This window comes from Caloenas nicobarica, chromosome 2, assembly GCF_036013445.1.
Source record: "Caloenas nicobarica isolate bCalNic1 chromosome 2, bCalNic1.hap1, whole genome shotgun sequence".
Lineage (NCBI taxonomy): Eukaryota > Metazoa > Chordata > Aves > Columbiformes > Columbidae > Caloenas > Caloenas nicobarica.
Genome location: NC_088246.1, coordinates 20071822 through 20087183, shown reverse-complemented (window position 1 = coordinate 20087183; position 15362 = coordinate 20071822). Strand labels below are relative to the sequence as shown.

Genomic DNA, 15362 nt, shown 5'->3' with positions numbered 1-15362 from the left:
TTTTCCCTATCCCGCTTTGTTTTCCTTGATGCAATAGATTTTTGTGTGCAGGAGGAGTGTGTGTTGTGGGATGTTTGTATACTATTGATTTTATAACAATTTTTATTTACTAGCGTCAGGTGCTGTCAGCTCTAAGCCAAATAGCAAAGCATTCGGTGGATCTTGCAGAGTTGGTGGTTGAAGCAGAAATTTTCCCGGTTGTGTTCACATGCCTGAAGGACTCAGATGAATATGTCAAGAAAAATGGTGCAACTTTAATTAGAGAGATAGCAAAGCATACGCCTGAGGTAAAACCTTGAAAATGCAAATACAAGGTCATATCATTAGATTTTACACTTTAAATAAAATACAGGATTATTCTGTCATTTGCTTTTCGAAAGGGAGGGCAAATAGCTGTTTGGCATGTTCATTGGAAAAATATGGAAATGCTTGCTGATATTATGAGATGTGTATTGAATATGAATTGTGTTAGGGAACTGGGAATCATATGATGTATACCTAGCTACTTCATTCCATAAAATATCTGCACAGAAAGGGAGTTTTAGGCTGACAGTATTGTCAGTCCTAGATATTAAAAATATCATGAGAAAAGCCTCACAGAAGTCATGATACCAGCTAATAAATGACAAGATCATCCTATAACAATAGTAGATGATGTGTGCCTTTTAAAGAAGTCTTCAGGTGTACTAGGATCACATCTTAATTATTTTTCCAATGACAATGAAGGTCAAAAATTCTCTTACTTATTATTAAACCGATGATAGTTTATTTTATTAGCTTGAGTTTGTAATTTGAGCCTCAGCATTTCCGGTGTTTTTGCCAGTAATTGATACAGGAAGGTGGGAGTGTTTGGCAAAGTCAATTCAATAAATAGAAAAAAAAAAGATAATTGTAACTATGTTAATCTGTCATACCATAGAGATAATTAAAAGGCTTTAAGTATGACTCTGGAATGAAATACAAGCAATGTATTTGTGGAACACACTAATGCTGAGCGCAGCCATTTCAAAATCATGATGCTGGCTTAACAGTTAAGAAGCGTTTAAACATGAATATTGTGGTAGTTCTTCAGCCTGCTAGACTTTAAGCTGCTGGTGATTAAAGGTTGCAGTCTTGTTACATCTCCTGCTTTTTCTCTGCACCTTGTGAGCAACACAACTTGACTTTCTCAAATAAGTGAAGAAATTATCATTATCAAAGGGAGGCACTAGAGTTGGAAGTCAGCAGCCAAACTCGAATGCTGCAGGTGAAGGAGCCTTCACGCAGGGGGATACAGCTCTCCAAAGGAGCTGTAGGGAGTATCTCGGTGACTCCCAGTGGGGAGTCACCATCCACATTCACCTTGAGAGTGACAGTGGTGTCTGTCCATCTCTGAGCAACTCTGTTCACGCAAAACATGTTGCAGCAGAGGCAGACAGGCAAACGATATTTCTAGAGGAGCTGGCTGTGTCAGCCATGTAAGCATTGTGGCTTTTGGATCTCAGCTGTCTGCGTATGTGGTAAAATTCATGCGAAGGTTGAGATCTGGGGGGCTTGCAGCAGGGCCTGAGGGGCGCAGCACCAGGGAGAGCGTGTTTGCAGGAGCTCTGTGTACGTGGCTGTGCCCACACATAGGACTTGCTCGTCGTTGGCTGCAGTTCACAATCAGGTGAGCAGTTTTTCCTCAGTGATAACTTTAAATTTCATCTAGCTGTTTTTTGAAAAAAAACCAATGGCCTTTTAAAGGCTGTAGTGCAACAGTGGATTTTGTGTTTTTATAAGTCAACTGGATTGGAAATCCACATGCCTCAGTTTTGTTAATTTAATTTTGACTTTTCAGAACATGTTTCTTTTGCTTTGGGATCTTTGGGAAAAAAGTGATATACCCAACAAGATGGAAGAAAATAGCCATAATATGAAATTATTTTCATTTCCATGTATTGTTGATATTATACATATACTACTGCTGTCCCTCAAATGATGTGAGAAGTGATACCTTTTAGAAAGGAACGTTGCATAGCTTGATACACACAGCAAGCATCATAGACTGTGGACATGTTTACAGTTTGTAAGCAAGACTATATAATTTGGCATTCTGTGACAAACTCCATTGCCCATCCAGTATGTTCCCTGGGCACCTCCCTGAGAATACCCTGAAATGGCAGAATGGTGGAGTCCAAGTCAGTTTTGCACATCCATGACATTTGTCTTTGACTTCATGCCTTGATAGGGGGTCCACAAAGGCTTTCATGCTGCAGAGATTATCTAGAATGCAGGTGAGAGGAGGAGTGGGCCTTTCCCTCTGTCCCCTGCACAGAATTTACAATGTTGGCTTGGGAATGAGCGGGCACTAGTATGAAAGAATATCTGGCTCAGTGGGTGCATCTTCAAGGGCATTCAGGTATTAAGGTGTCATTTGGGTGATTCTTTGGCGTATATAATGGAGTTGAGAATATGTCATTGCATGCTATACAGCACCAAGAATTCAGAGTCCTGATGCAGGAGTCCTGTGCAATAAAGTCAATAAAAAATAGAGTAGTAAAGCAGCTTAATTCCTGAGAACTTCATGTTAATGCCCAACAGTCCATATGGTTCATCATTCTTAAACCACCTTTGTTTTGTAAATCAGGAGCAATACATTTGCAGACTTTTGTAATGTAGCGCTTTATGCCTGTTGATACTTCACAGTATCTAATCTCTTCCGTTTATCTTTTCAGCTTTCACAGCTTATAGTAAATACAGGTGGCGTTGCTGCTGTGATTGATTGTATTGGCAGCTGCAGAGGGACTGTCAGGCTGCCTGGCATCATGATGCTCGGTTACGTAGCAGCTCATTCGGAGAATCTGTCAATGGCAGTGATTGTCTCCAAGGTTAGCGATCACTTTGTCATTTTCCAATAATTCTTCAGTGGCATTCTGAGAAAGAGATAGAAATTAACATAGGCAGAGAATGTATTTTGTGGCAGAATTATATACTTGCTGTTGACAAATGCACTTTCTCCTAATATTGCAGCTTGCTGCGGCTGAAATTATGTGGTAACCTGATCAAATTGTGTCTTTGTGAAGTTGAGCCTTTTATAAAATGTCCTGGATTAGTTTGTGAACATCCATTTGTATTACAGTACATGATTTTTCTGTGTTGCAATTGAACTGGTACAGAAAAATAAGTCAGTGATTTTTCTATGGTCTGTTTCCTCTTAAAATGAATATTTGTGGCTACATCAAAACCCTTTTTGAAACAAGAACGTTTAATGGCACGTTCTTCATTACACTAGCATGACTCTGCTAGTACCACTAGAGTAGTCTTGCAACAGAAATCTTCAGACTTGGAAAGACCTCTGTTTCTAATGTAGTGTGGTTTGACTGAGTTGTTCAAGTGACATTTCAAATGAGATAAGCTATACATTTTGGGATTTAAATAAATTCTGCTGGGCAATGATATAGAAGGGAGACAATTCGCAGTATTTGCCAGAGGTGAAATTAGTGCCTGACATAATATTCTGATGTGAATAATGCTAACTAATGACAGGAGGAAGGAAGTAATTTCACTGAGCATTGTTGGCCCATTTTCACACTATGTCAGTCATTGGAAAGATAATGTATGACTGGAAACAAGGAAACAATAAAAACGAGCAGAAATGTCCTCTAGTAGGAATGCAAGTTAAAAAATGGAAATTGCTGCAACATAACATCAATAAGTATGCAGGGAAGGTAAGAAGGATCAAAAAAAATGCTCTTCTGCATTTGAAAACTGAAGAAATAGACACTTTCCTTGCCCTCTCTGGAGGCCCTTCTTCTCTGGATGTGCCTCTATCTCTCCACAGTCAGGATGCCCAGAGCAAATGTGCTCCTGCTGTTGAGTGCTTGACATTCAGTGGGATGAATCCAGGATTAATTTCATGAGGAGGCACCAGAGTGATACATTTTTGAAGAGTAATAATGGTTGCTACCATAACTGAATGGGAGTGCAGTGAGAGATTTTGTAGGCGTCTGTGCAAACTATCATGACATGAAATATTTTAATGAATGATCCACAAAAGAAACCCAAATAAACTCAAAATCCATTACTTCAGGGGAAACTAAGCTTGTGGAGTGGTACATAGTGCTGAGGACGGGGCTTGGTAAAAATGGAACCATTTGAAAGAAACACACTGTGGCATAACCACATACAGTTACACATCTACCGTGTTACGATATAAAGTGATAGCACCATTCTGCAGTACTATATCCTGGAAAGGATGAATGCTGAAAAATTATTTTTGAGGCCCTACTGGACATACCCTTCATTGTGGTCTTCTGCTGCAGTGCAGTGGCAAAAAACCCCCCAAACAATTTAGTCCTTTGCAGTATTAAAGAGTGGAAGATGGAGCATTATTGGAAAAGAGAAGTTAATCTATCTGTAGTACTAGTGCATATAGTTCTGTTGTCCGTATTTGAAAAGAATCTTGAAAAAAACCTAAGGAGTGTGCAGAAAAGATGAAAAAATTATCCATAGGATGGAGAAAAAGGTTTTCTAGTTAGAGGTTTGGTAGCCTTGCCTTACCTAGGGGAGCAAGAAGTGATTCCTGTTGAAATACCCTGGCATAAAATACCAGCTACTAAGTAGCTCCTTAATCCTGTGGAGAAAGGATAAAGATTGTGACCTTGAATCAGAAGAACTTCTGTAACAGCTGGATGTGTATGAGGTATTCTGCATCTCTGTCTTCAAATCAAGAGTTGAAATCTTTCTGGAAGTGATTGTCTGAATGAAACATGAACTGCTGGGCTCAAGAAAAGGTTGATAAGTTGAAATTTAGGGCTGTGGATTTAAAAAACTCCAAACAACTCAATAATTGAACCCTTCTGGTCTTAAACTGCTTTCATAGATTTTTTTCATAGATTCATAAACACTCAAATTATTTTATTTTCAGTCTGACAAATGCAAAGCCTTTACTCTTGTTACAGCCGGAATTGTATCATATATTCCTTTTATCCCTTAAATTTGTGTGTTAGGTCAAACTGCCTTCTGACTTCAAACATTAAATCTGTTTATCTCTTTAACTAGATTTATTAAGATTTATTCAAAATTCTTGCTAGTCTTGATGTTGTAAAAATACGACACCACTAACGTGTTCTCTCATAACTTATTTTAGAAGAAGAATGTAAATTGGGAAACATTTTCTAACAATCTGTACCAGTTTCAAGTTGTATTTCCCTGGTACAGATTTGTAAAGGTTGTGCTTTTGATTAATGCTACAGGGAATACCACCACTGTGTGCCTGCTTGATAGAAGAGCATGAAGATCATATTAAGGCAGCAGCTGCTTGGGCCTTGGGACAGATTGGAAGACACACTCCTGAGCATGCACGTGCTGTTGCAGAAGCAAATGTGCTACCCACACTGCTTGCTATGTATACGGACATACGCAGTTCAGAAGACCTTCAAATAAAAGCAAGTATATTTGTGATGTGAATATCTGCAGTATGAGATGTTTATTGTAATCAATAGGTATAAGTGCTTAAAAACTACTAAATGGTACATGCTGTTATTGATGTTCGTTGAGTCACAGACTTCCTGAGTGTAGGGTGTCCGAAGGCTGCGTGTCATTTATGAGGACTGGCTGGTCCTAATGGGTGTGCACATGGTGCATAACAAATCATACAGTACAGCCACAGCAGTCTAGTCCCTCATTTTCTTCCCAGTTTAAACCAGAGTTGCATACAACCATAAACGCTATAATTTCTTGTGACTAATTTCTAATTATATACTTTTTTTTGAAGTATAGGCTCTTGTACAAAATATTATTGTCCTTGTAATAGATTTGCTTATATTTTTATTATTATAATTAAACTGTAACAAATACTCAAAGCTCTGCTCTTGAAAACATGCAACTGCTCATGTTTAGGGCTTTCCTTGCATGGGAACTAGTAAAGTTGCAGTTTGGTAAAGTGTATTTTTGAGCGACAGTAAGTGAACTGACTGAAGAGTATAATATGACAGGATCTGGTCTCCCATGTTGCGCTATTCCACTGAAGTATCACGTTCCAGATCTGTAGAATAACTTTTGTATAGCTGTTTTCAGTGGTCACCAAAATATCAAGGTCAAATCAGCTGTACCTATAATCCTACCCAAGAAGGTCATTACTGCTTGTAGCAGCCAACATTGAGTCTGTTTGCAGAAACCGAGCGCTGCATGACTGTTTCACTTTCTTTCCCTCCCTGCATGGGTGCTTGTGCACACTGCTATCCCAGACCAGCAGACTCGCCCAGTAAGCCACTTCTAGAACACAATCTTTTAAAATGTGTTTTAATTTAGTTTTCTTATTATATTACAGTACTTCAATTTACTTAAAGGGTCTACTCCTGCTGCCATTGTAGTCAAAGGAAAATTGCCGTTACTTTGACCGTAGAGAACATAATAAGGATGTGATGCACTGTAGGTTTTGAGGTTTAATATATCTAAGTAGAAAATTGATTCTTCATTAAGTGACCTGATAGATATCGTAGTTTTTATTGAGAAAATGCTTTTTGAGAATTCCGATCAGTTTTCTTTTTTGATCTAACTTCAGTGATATATAACATGAATTCTTGTTTTCACTGATGCCTTACTATAGAAATTTTATTTTGCATTTAAATAGACTAAAAGAGCCTTAAAGAACATCCTTCAGAAATGCACATATCTTCCAGCACTTGAACCATTGCTGCATGATGCCCCTCCCAATATTATGAAACATATTGTTGGGCAGTTTAGCAAGGTAAGAAAAGGCTCTGCTTGATGAGTAATGTGTTAATTGTTTTCCATTTAGCAAGGAAGCCATCTTTCCAAAGATGGAGTCTCTCTAAAGGTCTCAGTTATTTTCTCAGGATCCCCAAGAATCCCCTGCAGAAGCAGCTTGGAGCATCTCATTTTTTTGTCTGATAAAGCTGGATACTGTTTTATCTGGAAACTGCCATAATTCATCCTAAGACTGGGAAAACAGTTACTTATAAGCAAGGTGTATTTTTTTTTTTCTTCCTTGCCTTTGAGATTAAGTGGAGTATTAACTCATGTGCAAATATTTTCACTGAGCCAATGTATCACATAAATCCCAGTCACATCTGTTTTAGATAAAGTACAAGCTGTCTGTACAGGAGTGACTTAAGTCAGGTATTTTACAGTAATCTAGAGCAGGGGTATCAAACTCATTTTCACGGAGGGCCACATCAGCCTCGCGGTTGCCTTCAAAGGGACAAATATAATTTTAGGACTGTATAAATGTAACTACTCCTGCATTTATACAGTCCTAAAATTACACTTGTCCCTTTGAAGGCAACCGCGAGGCTGATGTGGCCTCTGGTGAAAATGAATTTGACACACTTGATCTAGAGTATAAAGGCTGTCCTCGTTAATTTTCAGTCTCAATTAAGTAAGTGTAAAAATCCCAAATCTTTTCTCATCCCTCTCAAAATTCAAAACTATTTGTTGTTAATTACATTGTTGATTTGAGCGCAGCATGTAAAAAGTGATATAATTTAATCAAAGTATTTCAAATTATTTAAGTAATTGCTAATTAATCAGGAGATTTCCAGTGTCTGCAATGTTCACCAGCTGTTGGGAATCCTGCTCAACTATAGACTGTCTTTTGTGCAATACTCTGCAGTGTAATCTGTTAGCAGGGGGTACCAGGCTCTCTTGGTGAGATGTTCTTTCTGGAAATGACCAAGTAAAACACTCTTGATATTCAGTTCTGATTATCACAGCTCTGGAAACACTGCTGTTTGTAGTGCAGATTCCTGATTACGCTGCCACTCCTAGGTTTGTCCTGTCTTCCTGCTAAGTCTGTACAGAGAATAGAGATTTGCACAGAATCCAGTGCCTTTTGCTTCTGTGTGCTGACTGGAGCTATTAATGAGCTGAGTCATAGTAATTGGTTACCCAGTGTGTAGAGTTGAATGTTGTTTGCTGTTGCTCTGGTTTTGTACCCTTCACATCAGCTGATATTCTGGTTTGTTTCATTTTTCTTCTCCTACATTGTATTAAATAAACTATACTTGTCTGGGGTTTGCTCTTCTGAAGTAAACATTTTAAATGAAGTTCTCTGCAGTAAAAGCATTTTTCTTTCCTATACCATAGCTTGGGAATTTCTTCTTCTTAGAACTGTGGTGTATTACTTCTGCGGGCTTATTTATAGCACAGTAAAAGCCTTATTTCTGAGCTGTGTTTCAGAGTGGGATGCTATCTGTTCTTGGTGCGGGACTGTGTCATTTTAGCATTATCCTTCTCAGGGTCTGTGCAATTCTGTGCTGTCTCAGTTTGGACTGGGGGAAGGGACTGTCTCTCAGAGGTGCTGTCTGTCTTTAGGGCCTCTTCCAAGAGAGTTTTCTGCTCTCTTATCCAGCCTGGGAGTCCCCGAGTGGAGCAGGAAGGCAGGGAAAGCGCCGTATCCTGTCTCCTTGCTGGTTCCTCCTTGGCAGTTCTTATTGTGGGAGATCTATGGAAACAGCCACCTTTTCAGTTCCCATAATGAAACAATCACAGTTGTTCCTTACACTTCTGTGGAGTACATAGTAGAGAGAAGTCTCTAGGCTCAGGTTTTTTTTTCTTTTTTTTCGTTTGCCTGACTGTCGATTTTGTAGAGCCTAGAGGGACCAGGGAAATGAAGTGTGTTTGCCTATATGCATGGCAGAAATCTCATTCTTCTTTTCCTTCATCCTTTTAGGCAAGCCCTTCCTCCTTCAAGGCTCTTGTTTTACACTGAGATATAGTCAAATTTGTGGCTTGATTTTTCTGACCAGTGTGAAGGCTTCCAAAATGGTTTTGCCCATCTAATATGTAACTCTCAGAGTTGGTTTTAAAGCTGTCTGGTTTTGTTATAGGTGCAGCTGATGTCGTACATTATCGCTCTCATTTTCCCGCTGCCCACCCCCCCCCTTTTTTTTTCTTTTTTTTTTTTTTTTAATATTATTGCAGCCCTGTGGGTCTATGGTCTACATGCTGTCATTCTCCCTCGCCTGGCTCAGCCCCCCTCCTTCCTTCCCTCCCTCCCTTCCTCTCATCCTCTGGACAGAACTGCATATTGGCATCACTCAGGGAGCACAGAATGTATTGTCTGATTATTTCTGCTTCTCATCCCCTTTGGCTGCAGAAACTTCACATTTTTGCTTTGTGCGTCTGTTTGTAAAAGGCTTCCATGGCTACACAATGTGTTGTAGGATTTTAATATCTAGGAATTTAATAGTAACATGTAATGCGTCAAGGCTGCATTGTTCACTTGCAACAATTCTCAGTATTGTTTTCATGCAGTAATCTATACTGGATCATTATAATGATATAAAATTCTGCTCTACAATTAAACTGTGGGAATTGACATAAAGACCTGAATAACTTGGTTTAAGTGGAACAGATGCTGTTGTTATTCCACGGTAGTGTTGTGGTTTTGTTATCTATTTAATCCCTGCAATCTTATTGTCTCTGTAGGAATAATTCAAGAAATATTATTTATGTAAAGATAAATATTCAATTCATTATTTTGATATATGCTATGTATTAAAGTACATGTTAATTTGTGTTATAACCATAAAGGGCTGCTTGTAGGTTGTTTGTTTTTTTTTTTTCCCCCCTGTATAACAGGGTGTTAAAATACAGTAGTCATTACAGACGTTGCACCTTTGTTCCATTTTATCTGTCCTCTGAATTAAAAACAGCTAAGCAATATTTGAGCCTAGTAGCACAGAGATTCCTTTAAAAGACGACATTACTTTTTTTTTCTTAATGTACTTTTCTGTGCGTAGGTGTTACCACATGACAGTAAAGCACGTCGTCTCTTTGTAACAACTGGTGGACTTAAAAAGGTTCAAGAAATACGAGCAGAACCTGGTTCTCTTCTTCAGGAATATATCAACACTATTAACAATTGCTATCCAGAGGAAATAGTAAGGTAGGGAGAGTGACATTTAAAAAATTCATACTTATAACATTGTTAGATGTTTTTTCACAGGAACAACAGAAAGCAAGGATTTAAAATATTAATTGAACTTCTGCATAATTTGTTTTTAATAAAACAGCATAACATTTGCTTAACTGCCCCAGAGGTAATGAAACCACCAGACACACACTTTTGCACAATTTCTCTTTTCTGATTGTTTTTAGAATCAAATGTCTTTGTCTGTAAACAAATCCCAAATAATCAGTGTCTTGCAGGAAACTGGGAAGAAAAGTCGGTCCTGCGCTACCCAGGCGGACTCTGAGGCTTCAGCACAACCGCTCTCATATTAATGAATGTCTGTGGGAAGTTTAGTTTTTCTTGGTAACTTATTTATGGATTACTCAGGCTCCAGAAGACAGGCATTGGTGAATCTTTGGATGCATCCTTGACTTCCCTAAGAGCCTGGGGTATTCAGAGGCTCCTTTGAAACTTCCTCTGATGTGCAGAGGGTCCAGAGCCTCTCCTGCACAGTTGCTCTGCCCACAGCTGCCCTTCCTCCCCCAGCCTCATCATGAGGCTTAAGTGTTATATAAAAGGACCATACACCAGCTGTCTGCACCAAGTTGAACTTTGCCCTTAATGAATACAGAAACACTATTAAATAGCTTACAGTCAAAATGTCACCATCCTAAATTGTAATAATGAGAGAAATGCCCTCCTAGATTCTAGATATCCATTTACTAGTCCTTCACTCCATCAACATATCAAAAGGATGTTGTACTCGTGCACTCCCTCTACAGGCTCTGAAAATCTGCATCATCAATTTTAATTATAGCAACAGAGTTCTTCAACTAATAGTAGCTACAAACTAAGTCATGCAAAATGAAGCCCTGTTTGTCTCCACAAGGAAAAGCCAGCGGTTGCCAAATGGGTAAAAGCAAAATCATAAAGAAACTTCATTCTGCAGCTAATACTTCAGAGGGAAAGATGACGTTCGCCTGTGCTTTTCTGGATATAATTAATGTTTCCTTGTTACAGCTATTTTTTTCCCTCTAAGTGAAACAAGGTTACTCATGTAGGCTGGGATGTAATAAAGAAAAGGGCCCCTTCGAGCATCTTCTGCTTGCCTCTTTGTGCTACTGCTTGGTGTTGGTTGTGCTGCCTGAGGCACAGCTGCTATAATAGACTCCAGCTCTGGGTTTGTCCTGGAGACCTGTCATTGTAGGCTGTTTGCAGACTGAATATAATAATGCATTGAAAAGTTAGCTTTACAATCAGAGAACTAATGTTAATTTTTAAGAGTTACATTATGCAGAAATCATCCAGAAAATGAAAAAAACAAACCAACCAAACCAAACAAACAAAACCCCCCAAAGTAAATGGATCTTCATTCAGTGTGAAAACATTGGGATTTCTACTCGAATTCATTTTAGGCATACATTACATGGAAGTGTGTTCCCCTCTCTTTATAGTTAAAGCTTCCTGGGCTCAGAGATGACAATTTACGTGCCTGCAAAACCAGAAATGTACTGACATGTGTGTTTTTGGAATAACGCAGTAATAATTTTCAGATACTCTTAACCTGGAAAATGAGAACTACATGCAGCTTTGGTCATACTTACATATTGGAAACATGTAGTTGGTCCATTGTGGAAAACCAGCTGAATGACAGCAGGACAATAATGGCACCACAGAGTCCTACTCTAATGAAAACCTATTGGATAATCTCTGTCCTTGAGTTGGCATTAGAGACAGAAGGTCATTGTGATAATTTTTTTTTTTGTTCCAGAATCAATGTCTCTTGCATTGATGTAGACTTCACATTAGCTTTGGGGTGTGTGTTTATGTTCTATGAACAGCAGTAGACTATTGTTGTCTGGCAGCCTATGGTTCTGTGTAAACTCGTGCTTTTTTATTAAAGGCCATAATTTCAAAAGAAGTTAACATCTACATTTCTCAGTAAAGACAATGCTTATGGCTGCTGAACCTATATAAAAACTAGCCTCTTACCTACATGCCCTAAAAGAAGCTGAACATATTTTTGAAAACCTGACTTCCAAGTATAAATGATAACAAAAGTTGAAAAAGCAGGCTCTTAAAACATTGTAAGGAAATAATTGTAGAATTCCTTGAGTGTTTAGTGCTAGCACTTTTTCCTGATCAATAGAAACATGAATAGTGTTTCATTACTTAGCACAGAACATGCCTTGTAGTCTAATGCACAAACAAAATGTTTCTCTTTCAGGTATTATTCCCCTGGATATTCTGAGATACTTCTGGAAAGGTTGGAAAATTACCATCCAGTTTTATAAACTTTAGTTTTTTATTAGAGCTGTATTTCACATTTATACCTTTATGACTGTAATACAAATACAGCTGTTGAAACTTGTTTGATTCTGAATCTCTTTCTACTGTTTGAACTACTGAAAGAGCTCAGCGATTCCAGCAAGCTATATTTTGTTCTTTATAAACTTGTTCGCTAAGTTTTTGTTCCTTTTAGTTTTTCTCTAACGTTGCTACCAGATATTGCAGCATATATGAATGGAATTTCATGCAGGGGTGATGATTTATCACAGAAGCTTTTTTAGAATCAGTCATTTCCTTTTCCTTCCACAAGAAAGGTTTGTTATTATCTCATTGAAATTTTAGCCTTCTCAGTACTGTAACCATTTTCCCCTTTTGCCTTTGCATATTGTTTAGAGCTTCCCAAGCTTGATGAGGGGGGGAAAAGCTGGCCCCTGTGCTTTTTCTAATTATAGAATCCATTCTGCACTGAGATATCTCCTACTGCTACCTTTCAGAAAGTAAAGTCATGTGATTTTTGCATCTCCAGACATGCTACTAGCTGCTAAATAAAGAAATAATCTGATCTGATGATGATAAAAGGGCTGAATTCTGCATGATGTGATAGTATGGTGTTCCTGGCATGGTAGATAACACGTGTTCTGCAAAAGTTGTCCTAATGAAGGCAGGATTCAGTGGAGGGAAGGAGCAATACACTGTTTGGTGTGTGTATTGTTCCTCTTGGAAAGGACAAAGTGAACTTAGAACTTCCACAGGCACGAAGTGAAAGACCCTGGGAGACTCAGCTCCAGTTGGGTCAGCAGCAGATTTGTGCAGCTCAGAAGACAGGAGAATTGCTTGGCTGCAGGAACTTTTTTAGCAAAGTTCTCAGCACGTTCACAGGAAACCTGAGGATACCTAAGTCCCACTGATTTGAGTGATGGGACTAAGGTTGCTCAGTACTTTTTCTATAAGAGCTGAAATTGCTACAGAATTAGGTTGAAACACACTTGGAACTTAGTCATGAAGTTGCAGGTCGCATTGATGTGGAAGTTATTTGAGGTTTGAGCTCTTGCCTGTCTGTAGAACATCCTGGAAATATTTTTGCCTTTTTATGTAGAGTGAAAAAGCTTTTATGTTCTGCTTACTCCTCTGGTGTACTGTAGCATCAGGGAGCAGCATACAACCCTTTAGTATTCCCTAATATGTAACTGTCATTTAACATTTTTTGTTCTTCTAACCATTGTTCTTTTCCTTGTATGCAGCAGGTTGGGGTTTTTTTGTGTGCGTGGTGTGTTTGTTTGTTTGTTTGTTTTTTCCTCCAAAGAGTAATAAACAGTGTTTCTGGAACGGGACATTGAAACACTGGCAGCCACAAGGAAAGACATTATTTGAAAACCCCCACAGGAGAGAAACTTGTCTACTTTCTTAAACATATTAACTGAATGAGTTTATAAAACAGGGATAGTCTCTTCTATTACTCATAAACCAAGAGCAATGACTTACTGCAGTTGGAAATTATTCAGAGTGGCTTTTCTCTGCCAAATTCCAAATGACTATTTTCTTTTATACTTGTCAGCATATTTTTCATCAGTTCACAAAACCACTGATGGGCTATCTTGTGTTAAGGTTTAATTCTACAGAGGGCTGTGCTCGTGCTGTGAGGTACTTGGTGCTCTCAGACTCTGCTCTTCAGGAGGAGCAGGGGATGTACAGTTCCTTGCTGTATGGAGCCTGAGATGGAAACTGTTGGTGTCACGAATGCTGGTATAGAAACCACACCAGCTCAGTTCTTTCCTTAGCCCACATCAGAGTGAAAAGGTTTGGAGCTGACTAGCTTCTACCCAATGCCTTTTCAATTTTGGTGTTTGTATTCTGACATTATTAATGCTAGGACAGTCGTGGAAAAACATTAGGTTGATGAAAAAGATGATTGTAATACTCAATAATTTTCTCACATGCATTATGGATATTTAAAAGTCAAATCTTGTGCAATCTCTAAAACGAAATGTAATGGAAGGGCTTCCAGACAGTCTTGAAGGATCTGAAGCCTTTAGTTTCCCTAATGGAACAGAAATGTTACAGAGGGTTGAGCGCAGTTGCAGTGCAGATGGGAGGCAGGGTAGGCACGGAGCTACATACCCAGAGCTGCATCCTGTGCTGGGGAGCACACCCACGCCACACAATGCTAATGTATATGTGTTGTGCGGAGAGAGTGAAGAGGCTTCAGTCCCCTGACAAATGTGCTCCTGCTGTGTCACACTGTGCTACACTGTAAGGATTCCACAGGGTTAAATTTCAATGCCTAAACAATTTGTTCACAGTCTTTTCACAGTCTCTTTCTGATTCCTGACAAAGGAAATGATTGCACAAGGCAAGCCTTCAAAGCGATCTGATTGTGCAGAGCACAATCCAAATCAGATCTGGCATAAATACATCTTCACACCAGCTAGGGAGTTCTGTCCTAGGCCAGTGGGACTGTTTGGCCTCTTGTCACAGGACTCTCTCAGACGATGTGACATCCCATTAGGCTATGGCAGTGTGAAGTCCTCTCCTACAAATTTGGAGACCCCCTCAGCTCTCCTTTGCTGGCAGGCTGCTTCCCTGCATTGCACCCACACCTTGTGACTGGAGGCTTACCTGGAGGTACACATCTCCCCAAGGCAGATCTAGCCCTTCACAGCAGAGTTACTGCTAATTTGTATTTTCGGCTTACATTCCTAGGGCCAGAGTTGCTTTCCTGTGGTGTTTCACAAGCTCTGATGTACAGCATTTCTATTCCATCCTCTCTTTTGGCTTAAGTCGTCATTTAAAACTCTATTAATGTTTGTAATTGCTACTCTGGCAAGCTTCAAGTGTGTATCATTTATCTAAATTTAATAGAATAAAATGTAGATTTGCATTTTAATTGTGTAAATGCTGTTTTTATGCTAGTTTGTGACTGTGATGCTAGCGAAGATGAAGAACAGGCTCATTTTGCAGCTTGAGCCTAACGCCACCTTTGGATGTTTGTCTCAGCTTGCCACTCAACAGTGCCTACTTCTGAGCTTAGGACACACAAGTGTTTCAAGTAAGAGTCCCTCTCACAGAGGTGGCTTATTAAGACACAAAAAAAAATTAAGCCAGTACTTTGGCAGAAATAAATGTAAGCAGAGACAGCCCTTAAATCATTTTTCTGCTTCCTTTGACTGCAGCATTGGGGCTTTTGAACCCAAGT

At 39.1% G+C, this 15362-nt stretch overlaps 1 protein-coding gene across 1 annotated transcript in view; it reads left to right on the top strand.

Annotated features, from left to right (window-relative positions):
- Positions 1-15000, top strand: part of SPAG6 (sperm associated antigen 6) — a 37953-nt gene extending 22953 nt beyond the window's left edge. The window contains exons 6-11 of the mRNA XM_065629905.1: positions 114-287; positions 2697-2849; positions 5217-5408; positions 6596-6712; positions 9729-9874; positions 12108-15000. Of these exons, the coding sequence (XP_065485977.1) occupies positions 114-287; positions 2697-2849; positions 5217-5408; positions 6596-6712; positions 9729-9874; positions 12108-12174 (849 nt within the window). The 3' untranslated portion in view covers positions 12175-15000. The remainder of the gene's footprint in view (positions 1-113; positions 288-2696; positions 2850-5216; positions 5409-6595; positions 6713-9728; positions 9875-12107) is intronic.
- The last annotated feature ends 362 nt before the right edge of the window (positions 15001-15362 follow it).